A 12,548-nucleotide genomic window follows, 5' to 3' on the forward strand; every position below is an offset into this window, starting at 1 on the left:
GACTGGGATGGCATGGGGATGGGGCTGCACAGACTCTGGAAACCCCAGCAAGGCTCAGGCCAGCCGAGGGCTGCTCCTGGGCCAGGTGGGCCCCTGATAGGATCCTGGCCTTCCCTAGGAAGGAGGATGAGCACTCACTATGTACCAGGCCCTCTTCCGTGCCTACTTCACCCTGTTTAATCCCCACAACAGTACTGTGATTGGTAGCCACTACTGATAGTCTTCTGTTGAGGGATACTGAGGAAAGCGAGGTTCCGGTTTACCTGGCTATCAAGCGGAAGTCCTGGGATAAGAATGCAGGCAGCCATGGTGGTCCTGGGGACCCCTCCCATCCCCTTTCTGGGGCTCTGCCATGGCTCCCTGACCCTGGCTGTCTGCCCTGGAGCTCAGCCAGCCCCAGCTGACCCTTTCCCCTCTTCCAGCCTGCTCCCGGCCTGCTCCCTGAGCTAGTCCATGGGTAAGCGGCTTATCAGGCATGTGGGGAAGACTGATAAGGCAGGGCCCCCCAGTAAACCTTATCCAGCCTCGCCATCCTCAGCTGCTGGGAGTTGTGGGGTGCTGCCAGCAGATGGAGACCCACCCACTCGGGCCGCCAGACACCACCCACTTGGGGCCCAGTGTCACTCCCCATCATGTCACAGCTCCCTGTGATGTCATCATTGGTAGGCACATCATGGCTTAGTTCCTCCTCCCAGTCTGAAAGGGTTACTCAGACAGGACCCAGGGAAGCAGAGTCAAACAGGAGCCTTACCCAGGCTCCAGGTCAGCAAGCTGGGTTGGGCTGGACTGGGAGGAGGGGGTGGTGTCTCAGGATTCTCCCCAGGGTGGATGGCTATTTTTGGTGTTGGCTGCTCCACTTATAGCCACTCCTCCCAATCCAAGGAGGCTCTGGGTTCAGCAGGGGCAGGGGCAGTGGGAGGAATCTCTCATCCGTCAACAGGACGGCTCTGGGTGTCAGGCTCTAGCCCAGAACTAGCCTCCTGCTCCTCACAGGGAGGCCTGATCCGGCGGAATAGAGACCTTACCTCCACCCCTTAAAAAAGCAGCGAGGCAGAGACGGCCCGATGGAGAGACATAGTCAGACTCGCTTTGACCGTCAGACACATCAACTTGTTGACGGTCTGTGCTCACAGCCTGACATCCACATTCTCGCAGGCCAGCAGCCATTCATTCTCACAGCCAAGCCCTTGACTACATGTGGGCCTCAGAGACATGCTGTCTCACACCGGCACGTGACATACACACGGTCACGTTCCCATATGCAGGAGTTCCTTTCCTCTCAGGGCTGAGTTCCTAGAAATCAGCACAGTTCCCAGCACAGAGTAGATGTACACTCATACGTGGTGAGTAAGTGGACATTCACTTACACAGGTCATGTGACATGGGGTGGGGAGGGACCGGAGGAAAAGTCACCAGTCTCCATCCCACTTCAGGACAGGATGAGAGCATCAGGGAAGCATCGTTGCTGCTTCCAGCACCACCCCTGGCCCAGCTTCCGTGATAGCCTCTCCTCAGACAGTGCCAGTCACTGGAGGGACCTGGGTCAACAGGGCCACCACTCCCCCAACTCCAGATTCCTTCCCAGTGAATTGGCACTCAGAGCGCTGGATGTTAGGAATCCCAGAGGCCTAGACATGAGGCGCTCTGGGCATTTAGGGCCTCTGGATGCTGGGAACTCTAGGTTTCGGGTTCGCTGTGGTGTTCAGAGCTCTGGCACCCTTGGCGTTGGGAATCACGGATTTCGAGAGCTCTTAAGGTATTTAGACATCTGAACACTGAATGCTCTGGACATCAGAGCTGTACCCCAGACAGGCCAAAGTCAACGTTTCCAATCTCTCTTTCTAATTTTACCTGCAGCTGCTGAGATCCAGCCTGGGCCCCTGCTCTGATTCCTGTAATTGGCTCATGCTGCCCACCTGGACCAGGGCCAGAGAAAACACAGCAGGATGGGCTGAAGGGCACACGGAGCCCCAGAGGCAGCTCTTGGATCTGGAACCAACCTAGATCCCTCCCTTGCATTCTGACAGGATAGGGAAGGTGCTAGGCACTGACCACTAGGCATTCAAGGGAGGAAGAAACTGAAAGCAAAGCCCAGGGGGTTTCTGCAGCTCCTGAGGCTGAGTCTTCAAGTCTGGTCAGGCCAGGCTGTAACTCAAAGCAATGTCCACCCTCCCCCAACTTCTCTGCAGGGTCTCCCGGCACCCCTCCACCAAATGCCCAGTGCAGCCAGCTCCTACAATGCCTTCCAGAAGTGGCCCATGTCTGGCCTGATCCCTCATCCCACCAGAAACACACCTAAGCACACTCTGTGCCACCCAACAGAGGCCTTGCTTCTTCGGGCTGATGATGACAAGTGAAACCAGTCAGCACCAGGGGATCTGACGTGGACCCAGCCCTCCCAGGAAATAGCACTGCAACGGGAGGCTCCTGAGACACGCCTTAGACCACAGTGGGTGGGGCCCGGCCGCTGCCTGTCCTCTTGCTGCCCTGCCCAGGAAGAAGCCAGCCAGGAAGATGTCTGACCCATTGGTCCTCCCCTCTGTCCTCTGGCCTGATCCCCCTCCTCTCCCCACGGTGGCTCAGGCTAGCCATGCCCTTCCCATCCTGTGGGCCAGCGGTCTAGGGTGGGGAGCTCACGGTGGGGGTGAAGCCATCTTGGCTCTGACCTGGGCTAGGCCCAAACCTGCCTCCCTTGGGGCCTTATTCTGGAAGAAAACAGCTGCTTTAGTCTCTGACTCGTGGAGACAGATGATTTTTCAAACCAGAATCTTTCTCCTAAGCTTTTCCTCAGGACTCACCTCATTGTGCATCTGCTTGAAGCCCTTTCTAGATAAAAATGGGTAAAATGCACAGATCTATAAGTCTCTGTATGTATGCAAATGTACTTAGTGTGATGTCATCAGTCTAGCAAAACCCATGTGGGCAACATTGCCAACTTTCCCAAATCCCCAGGGAAAATCTATTTCCCCCCACCCCATGGGCTAAAGTGTGAGACTGTCTCTCTGCCCCAGGATTCATCCCAAATGCACCTTCTCCCTGACTCAGGACTGAGCCCTGAAGCTCTCCTCCCTTTCGCTTCTCCCAATCCCAGCCCACTCCCCCTCACCCCCCCCCACCCCTGCTTTGTGTGGAGTCCTTAGAGTGGGGTGGCCACGTTGGTCCCAGAAGCTTCACTGACACTCAGTGCTCTCTTCTCAGGGGCCCCCAGCCCCAGTCTACTCCTTCAAGGGGAATGGAAGCCATTGTCCCACCCTTCTATTCTTCCTTGTCCCCACTCCACTCCATGGAGGATCTTCCAGCAGCCTCCATCCTGTCTTCCCTGTGTCCTGGCCCTTTATGACAAGCCCCAGCGGGAGGGAGGGAGGGAGAGACCAGTAAGACAATTTACATCCCAGCAGGAAAGGCAGAGGGAGGGAGGCTTGGATCACAGGGGCCCAGTCCCCAGAGTTGGGCACACATGCACACTGAGACCCCACTGCCCCACAAACACAGATCCATCCACACAAATCCACAAGGGCAGCGGGCATGGGAGCCACAGACTGCTCAGGAAGAGGACACACACACGTAAGACACATGCAGTTCGTTCATAGAAAACAAATCACAAACAAGCTATAAAATACAAATCACAAACCTGCAAGGCTGGGGACAAAGTGAAAATGAAAATACTCTTGCTGATGAGAGTAATGTCTCCAAATTGTCCCGGTTCTAACCAAGCCTCTAATGTGAATAGGTTATAAGTTCTGAGTGGTTGGGGCCTGGAGAAGCCTGGTGGAACGGATTGGCGTTCCTTGGCAGGAAGTGTCAGTGCCTGATACCTGCTATCTTGCTCAGAGCCTCTGTAAATAAAGTGGAATCTCACTTGTCAACTGATCTTATTTGAGTTTGGCATGTGCGAATCAGCTTTTTGGAGGCTGACTATCCCCAGGGATCAAAGAAACTGGTTTCCTGGGCAGACAAGAGTGAGGACAGACTCAGGGTGCAGAGAAGAGACTGGTCCCTTCCTGAGCAGATGCTGGGGCGACAACAGTCCCCTGACGGCCGCTACTAACTGGCCCTTCTCCTTGAAAGCTGGCGGCCTCAAGACAAACAAATGTGGGAGCCCCTTTCCACCCACTGCCAAGCTCTGCTCCTCAGAGGCAGCCTGGAGCAAGGTGTTTCATTTATTTTGTAGGACAGGAAACAGGCGCAGCAAATCTCCCTTTGGCAAAGTCTCCTTTAGCTAGGATTGGAACCTCCGCAGTCTCCCCAGGGCGAGAACAGAGGGCCCAGGTTGGTGTCAGCAGCCCTTATAATACAACCACCCCTGTGCGTGCTAAGTCCTTTCAGTAGTGTCCAACTCTTTGCAACCCTATAGACTGTAGCCCACCAGGCTCCTCTGTCCATGGGATTCTCTAGGCAAGACTACTACAGTTGATTGCCATGCCCTCTTCCAGGGGATCTTCCCAACACAAGGATAGAACCCGAGCCAGTGTAGGTTTGACCAAACCAGTGAGAGGGTCCGTGGAGAAAGGACCCCCAAGCCCTCCAGTCCCAAGGAGGAGGACCCAGGCCTTACCCAGCTGTGCCCACAGTCCCCAGCGGCACCGCTCTAAAGGGGATGGAATTTGCTCAGACTTCTCTCTAGGGGGAACGCAGGCGCAGAAGGCCGGGGGCCTGGCAGGCTAACTCCAGCCCCAGTCCCCCAAGTGCCCCAGGCCTTTCTGGCTTCTTTCCAGCCTAGCCGAAGGGGACGACATCTACTTCCTCCAAGGGCCCCAGCTGGAGGGCAGCGAGGATGGGGCGGAGCAGGGGGCTCCTTTGCGGAGCCCACTCCCAGGGGTTCGTGGGGTTCAATCGTCGGAAAGCTTGGAGCAACTTGTAATTTTATTCCCTGGGAGGAGGAGCCTGAGAAGTTGGCCGGGGGGTGGGGATGAGAATGGGGTGGGGGGGTGGCGTGGGTGGGCAGGGCGGCCAGGGGAGCTGCTCCGAGAGGGGAGGGACTTGGCTAGGTCTCCCAAGCCTTCTTCACTCTCCAAACTTTCACCAAACTCTTGGCCCCCGCCTCCCCGAAACCAAAACACAACAAGCTCAGGAGGAGCGACGAGCAGCTCCGCGGGGCGGGCAGACTTGCGGCGGCACATAGCCTCAAGAGGCTGATGCAACTTTCCCTTTAAGAAAGCCACCTGGGCGCACCGCGGCTCGGACCCAGCTCGCCTGGGCCGGGGGCTGCAGTATGGTAAGGGGGCTATGGGAAGGGGGCGCTGCGGCCCGAGCCTCTCTCTATCCTGCCGTCGGTCTGGGTGTTTGGTTGGCTCCACGGGGCTGAGCCCCAGGAAGAGCGAGCGAGAGAGCGAGCGAGCGAGCGAGTGTGTGTGTGTGATCGCGCATGCATGCGGGCATCTGTGGATGAGAGTGGGTGCACGCGTAGGGATGTCTGTCTCGCCGGAAAGGTCGGGTAGGTGCGTGCGTCTGGGTGTCACCGCTGTCACCAAGGAGCTGCAGCGGGCAGAACCGCGGCGCCGGGCGGCGGCGGGGTGGGGGGGGGGGGGTGGTGGCTGCTCCTGGAGGAGGGGGAGATGCGTGCCGATGCCGGTTTGGTCCCGGGCGGCGGGCGCGTGAAAGTACCGGCAGCTCCGGAACCAGAGCGTCTGTACGAGGCGCCAGTGGGTCTGCGCGCTGGGGCCTGCCGACGCCGGGCACCGGCGACCCGGGTCTGCGCCCCGCATGCGGGCTCCTGCTCTCCATCTTCTCGCCGGCCGCCGGCCGGCCTGGCTGCCTATCTGGCCCCTCCAGCCGCCCTGCCTCCCTATCTGCTCGCCCACTCGCCGGCCGGGTGCGGGTTCCCGCGCGCCCAAAGGTCCTGGGAAGCCGTGCCAGGGAGTCTCGGTGCCCTCGGACCCTTGTCTGCGGCTCCCGGCTTTGGGAAGGGGTTACGGCCACGGTATTCTCGGGCGGTTGCTCTCCCGGGAAGAATCCGCGCCCTCCCCACCCCAACCTTCATTCCGGGTGTGAGTAAGGCGGGCCTGGGCGGCCGCAGGTAAGGGTAGGGGCCTAGCAGCCCGGGGCGCCCACCCCCAACCGGTGCCCCGCACCCCGCAGACAACGGCCGACGGGAGCAGACCGCGAGGCTGGGGCCGGGAGGGAGGGGGGCTTTCCCGGAGGGCCGGGAGGGGCCCGAGCCGGCCCGGGGGCGGGGCAAGGGGGCGGGGACCTGGGCGCCCCGGTACTTTTCCACCGCAGGGGCCGGGGGGCGGGGTCACCGCCCCCACACCAGCTGAGAGGCCCACACGTGGCGGCTGATGTAACGCCCGCTCCCGACACCTCGCACCGGGATTAAGACGAGCGAGCCGGCTTCGAGGAATCCGGGCTCTCCAGGCGGTGCTACAGCTTTGAAAGCAACCTCGCCTTTTCCTGCCGCTCAGGGGCCTCTTTTTAGCGGACCCGCGGCTTCTTAAAGGAGCCGCGCCCCCTTTTCTCCGCAGGCCACGCCCCCTCGCTGGCCACTCTTAAAGGAGCCGCGTCCCCGCCTCTCTGACAGCTCTCTCATAGAAGATAAAGCCGGCGGGGCGGGGGGTGGGCGCGGGGGCCTAAGAGTGGAGAAGGAGAGAAGGGCCTGAGAGGTTAAAGAACCCCAAAGTGAGGGAGTGTGAGAAGATTGGAGGGTAGTGGGTGAGGGGGGACTGGTTCTAGGAAGGGACTAATGGGCGACACTGAGCATGCCCAAGTGTTCCAAGCACCGCAGAGAAAACGCCCCCTTAACTCGGCCTACACTGCGACTGCGGCTCAGTGCCCAGCTCTGAGGATGCAGAAGAATCACACCTCTGCCCTGGGATTTCTCCAGCTGGTGGGGAAGGCAGATTTGGACACAAGTAACCATGCTACAACGGCTGCGTGTGAGGAACGTGTTGATCAGATGTACACTGCGTGCATTGGGGGTAACCGGGGGCACAGTGGGAAGACTGCAAGCGGAAGAGAAAGGAAGGCTTCTTGGTGGTAATGGCTTTGGAATGGCTTTGAAGATGGGTGGGGTATATACAGAGGGAAATGGGAACAAGGGTGCTCAAAGAAGAGGGAATTGCCTAAGCAAAGGCATGAAGGCAAGAACCCTCTGGGGATGCTGGATAGTCCCACATGGCCCGCAGGTGGCCATAAGAGACTGTAGATAGCTGATTTGGGCTCTAGGCAGAACTAAGGGCCCTTCCCCACTCCCACAGCCCCTCCCCTCCCTCCATCACAGTGAATGGGAAATTACGCTTCCTCTTCTTTCTCCTAAACTGTGAGGTTCTTGAAGGCAGGAAAAGAACATGTCACCTTTCCATCCCCAGCAATGACTTCAAGGCTTGGCCCAGATGGACCCTTAACATTGACTGACCTGACAGTCCTGTCTGGAGGAGAAGATGACTGAGCAGTGAGACAGTAAAAATGGACCAGGTCCTATGACTATCCTCTCCCTGTCCTGCCTTGGGTGGCTCATAGGCAACTTGAACCCAGCTCACCCAACCTAGCTCATGCTCTCCCCACTCCAGACCTGCAGCATCCCCAGCATTTCTGTCCCTGGAATGGGCACTGGCTTCTTCCTCTAATACCCATAGAAACCAGAGACCCCTCCTTATCCCTCACCCCCAAGTCCAATACATCACCAAGTCCTACCAAAGTTACCTTCTATATTTTTCTCAAATCTGTGCACCTCTCTTCACCCCGTCATCACCTTCCTGAACCAAGCCCCCTCATTCCTGGCCTGGTCTATTGCTAGTCAATTTCCTTTCTTCCTCTCTCCCCTCCCTCCAGTCCTTTCGCCATACTAATCTAGGTTGGCATTTTCAAAATGCACACGCCACCAATTGCTCCTCCTCGCCGTTACAATTCTGGTTTAAAGACTTCAGTGGCTGTCATTGCCCTCAGGATAAAGATCAAAACAAGGCCCCATAGACCCTGACCCTCCTTATGCATCTCCCTTCATCTTTGGCCACTTTCTCCCTCACTCTCTGAGCCCCAGGCTCCTGGTCTTTCTCTATATTATTTCATTTGCTTGAATCTCTCTTCCTCTTCTGTTGCTCACTGTTGCCTAATCATGCCCCTCTGACTCTTAAACATCACTTCCTCAGGAAAGTCCTCTCTAACTCTCAGACAAGGCCAGGCCTCACTGGTACAGACGCTGGTAAAGAGGATCTTTCACTTTCGCACCCTTTATCATAGGCTCTAATTATACGCATTTGAGTCACCGGTTTCACTTGTTTCCACCCAACCTGTAAGCTTCAGGAGGCCAGAGACTCAAGAGTTCTCTCCCAGCACAGGTGCCCAGAGCAAGCCCGAAATAAATATTTGTGGAATAAATGAACTGAACTGTGGCCAGCCCTAACTGCCTGCTGAACAATTTAGGCCATATCCTGTTGGCTGTGGAAGACTATTGGAAGGAATCAGGGTTTTAGGACTTTGGGAAGATTAATGGATTGGAGGGAAGGAGAAAGTGGAGGACCTGTAGAATCGAATATTAAGCAGAAACTTCAGAAGGTACAAAGGAAGTATAATTAGCCCCATCTTCCAGATTGAGAAAACCAAGGGTCAGAGAGGTTAAGTAACTTGCTTGAAGTCACATACCTAGTGAGTTGGCAGAGTCAGTTCCTCCTCCCAGGTCCCAGAGTCCAAGCACTTCATCACAAGCTAACCTGACTCTGACCCACATGGCACAGATAGAGAGCTTGTCAATAGTTGCCCATATATGGGTGAGGGGCAGGCCTGGTGCCAGGGTAATGTGGATGCCCAACCCCTATCAGAGGCTTTCAGGTGGTACTTTTTGAATGGATGGATGGGGCCATTTAACAGGAATAACAGAGGCAGGAGAAGTAGCAAAGCTTTGCACCCACCCAACTCATCGTCCTGGGAGCCACGGCCAAGGAGTCTTTTTCCCACCGAGAAGGAGAAGCGCCTTGAGCACAAGGGCCATATTTGCATTGCTCAGGGATATCACCCTGTAGCCCAAGTTCCAGGACAGAGTGTCCTCAGTTTACCCATCTGACCAGAAGGCACGATGTGCAACCCGTGAGGTGGCTCCACTTCATTACCATCCTCATTGTCATTATTATTTGTTAGCCAAAGAGTGACAGCTTTGAAGACAATAAGTCTAGAGTTTATAGCTTGGAGGCAGGGATGTGGTGAGTGAGAACAAGAGTATGATCACATTCCCTCTACTTCTGACCCACGCCAGAAGACCAAAGCCATGAGCAGGGACTTCTTGAGAGAGGCAAGAAACCTGGCCTGGATGACTAAGGGGAATGGTCACAAGTCACACCCTTGCCTGGCCCTGAGGAGGTTATGCAGGACATCCTGCGACCAGGGGAAAGGCTGAAGGGAACCTAGGGAAGATTTGCATAGGCAAAGAAAAGCTGGTTCCTCCTCTCTTCTAGCTTTCCAATGACTTCCTTGGTCTGCGGGTGAACTCTTAAGGTGGCTGTGGGTGGGGCCAAGTGACACAGAATAGCCTTTGCACTACAGTCCACAACTGAAGTGACTTAGCAGCAGTAGCAGCCACTCCCTGAGAGTACCCAGAGAAGACCCTAGTCCTTCCTGTGACCCATAGAAACCTCCTACGAAGGGTGAACATCCCTGTCCATCTGACCACGGGTTTTCCTCCCGTGAGAGCATTCCTTGAGGCTCTCGAAGTTTGATTCCATTCCTGTAGCGTGATTTCATTCCTGTGGCATGTCAAAAACTACTTTGTCTTGCATCTGTATCCATCCCTCGACATCAAACATTCAGACACCAGCAGCCGCATGGCCATGCCTCCTGTCAGTCTGTCTGCTCCCCACCCCGCACTGCCAGCCCCACTTGACTCTGAAAGATCTCTTGAGCTGACCTGGCTCCTGATTCCAAGGCCTCAGTGTTATCCATTTCCCTTCAACTCAATTCCACCAACACTTTCTGCAAGCTGAGCTGGGCACAGAGGAGTCAATAAAACATATCCGACCCTTCAGGGAACTGGCCAACCCACAGTTGACAGACATAAGCAAATATGTCTAGAGTGAGTTTATAAGGACACTGGTAACACAAAACACAAAAGAGGAAGCAATTTGTTCATTCTGGAGTGGAGTGGGGGCCATGTCAGGAAAAGCTACAGAGGAGAAGTGACACTGAAGCAGGGTCCCAAAGGGTTTGTAGAATTTCACCTGGGGAGCAGAAGGCAAGGTGTTCGGCAGGGGCCCGCCTGAGCAAGGGCACGGAGGCATGCCTGCACATGCTGTGCTTGCTGTGCCCAGAGCTTCTGTCTGGTCCAAGTTAGTGATGTAACAACAAGCCCAGATGCCTGGAGCCCAGGCTGAGCAGCACCAGGATAAGGAAGGCCCATCCTGGCCGCTTGGCCGGAGCGAGGTGGGGGAGCATGTGCTGATCCAAGCTGACTCCCCTTCAGGGGAAAGGTTGAGGCCATTCACACAGACAATGAAGGAATTGGACCCTGTCCCAGTTCTGTGTTCACTTTTTATCTTTTATAGAATTGGGCATCTGGAGAGTCAAAAATAGACCTTTGCCCACTGGGACAGGAAGCCTGGAGACCAAGGGATCCAGGGGAAGGGTTGGGAGAAGAGTGAGGTAGGAACTGGATTGAGGGTCATCCAGAAAGAAACAGGACGGGAGGGAAGAGCAGCGGGTGATCTGGGCTCTGCACTACCTGTTCTGGAGGGCCACACACGTCCTGCCCTGCCTTCCCTGGGCCAGATCCTCACCTCATTCTCTGCTCTCTCCACAGCTCTGGAGGCCTGTACTCTGAAAGGTGCTAGAAACAGAGCCTGTGAGTGTGGTCTGGGAGTCCAGAGCCCCTAACCCACCACCACCATGGTAGGAAAAGGTGCCAAAGGGATGCTGGTGAGTACAGGGGTCAGACTGCAGGGAGAGGGTGGGGGTCATGAGCACCGTCCGTCTCTTCTGGGGCCTGCTGTCAGCTGCTGGCCTCGACAGAAGGGCCTAGGAGGCTCCATGGGGCCCCAAGTCTGGCACTGCCAGGACTCCTGAGTGGTAGGGCTGTCTCAGGCCCAGGCAGGCAGCCCCTCACCCAGCAGGTTAGATACTGCCACGGTTCGGAGCCCATAGCAGGCAGATTCTGCTACAGAGCCCGAAAGTCATGCTGGGAAGCAGGAAGCACACTCCCCACACTCATCACAAGATATCCTGGAAAGCAGGGTGCAGTCGATCTTGCCGGCAGGGCTGTCCTATGGCTGACACCCCGACACCCCCATCCTGTGCTCTGCCTGCTGTGGAGAGCATTCAGTATGTGCTGATCAAGGAGTACTCAGAGACGGATCTTTCTCGTCTTCCACTCGAAAAATAGCATAGAGCATTTCACGTTAAATCCATGTGAGGTCTTTCAGGAAACATCCCTCTCCCCTTTCCCCAAGTCACAGCTCTTCACTGCCTGCTCCCTCAGAGCACAGGAGAGGTGGCATGAAGTAGTGGGCAAGAGCAGGGCCAGCTCATGGGTGGATGGCTCACGGACGGGTGGAGCCGGCCAGCTCTGGAATCAGAAGCCAGGAAAATACCCCAAGGGCAGTCGTATTTCTTCTCTGGGGATATTGCCTCCAGATCCAGTGAGACTGCAGCTGCCCTGGAGGAAGCCAGTGGCTAAACATGGCCCTTCCCCTGGCTCCTCCCTTCCCCGCATGGATTCTCCCGTTGCTGTTCTCATTCACTGAAAAACTGATTGACCCAGGGTCTCTTGCTGAGCCCTCCCCAAACAAGCCCTGTCTCTCACCAGGGATTCTGGGACTCTTTAAGTCCAGGGTCCAGAGAAATGCTGTTGGGAGGGAGCCAAACAGTTGTGCTCCAGGCTCAGGACCCTCTCTCCTGCCTGGTCCTGAACTTCCAGCATCCAGCCCCTCAGGCCTACTCTGGTCTGGCCCACTCCTGATTGGAACAAGTCTGAATGAACTAGGCTTCTCAAAGTATTCCTGACCCAGCCTGAACTCTTAAGTGCTCAGACGTAGGCAGAGACAGAGGGCTCAAGACCCTCATACTTGCTAAGGGGGAGTAGATGCCATGATAGGATCAAGACTGGCTTCCTTCTTGCCAGAAGTGTTGGAATCGCCATGGGCCCGTAGCAGAAACTGGAGTGCGGCTCTGCCCCTCCCTCGATGGAGATTCTGAGTCCCGTGAAACTTAAGAAACCCTCTGAGTACTCCCTGGCTGCTCTGCTTTCTCTGGAGTGACCCTGAAAGGACTGGCGCGGGCAGGCAGGGGTGATGGGGGACCCACGTGGGCAGCACAGAGAGCCTGAATCCCAAGGTCCCAGAACCCCTGGCGGGGCTGAGCTTCCCAGACCCCAGGCTCTGCCGGCCAGCCTGTCTGTAGAAGGGAATGCTGCCTTGGGACGCCTGTTCCCAGCACCAGGATGTGCCTAAAGATAGCCAGAGCTTAGTTTCCTTCATGCCCTTTGACCTTTGACATCTGCCCGCCGCTGCTGTGTCTGAGGCTCCATAGCAGGTCCCCTGGGCACCCCCAGTGGTTGCTCGAGATTCTATTCCTGCTTCTTTTTCAGTTCTGTTTATGACCCTGGGCTACACTATTCTCAGGACCCAGTTGGA

At 56.3% G+C, this 12,548-nt stretch overlaps 1 protein-coding gene across 1 annotated transcript in view; it reads left to right on the plus strand.

Annotated features, from left to right (window-relative positions):
• Positions 1-5,136: 5,136 nt before the first annotated feature.
• SLC6A9 (solute carrier family 6 member 9) overlaps positions 5,137-12,548 on the plus strand; it is a 30,442-nt gene continuing 23,030 nt past the window's right edge. The window contains exons 1-2 of the mRNA XM_068963699.1: positions 5,137-5,215; positions 10,721-10,836. Of these exons, the coding sequence (XP_068819800.1) occupies positions 10,807-10,836 (30 nt within the window). The 5' untranslated portion in view covers positions 5,137-5,215; positions 10,721-10,806. The remainder of the gene's footprint in view (positions 5,216-10,720; positions 10,837-12,548) is intronic.

Source organism: Capricornis sumatraensis, chromosome 2, assembly GCF_032405125.1.
Source record: "Capricornis sumatraensis isolate serow.1 chromosome 2, serow.2, whole genome shotgun sequence".
Taxonomy (NCBI): Eukaryota; Metazoa; Chordata; class Mammalia; order Artiodactyla; family Bovidae; genus Capricornis; species Capricornis sumatraensis.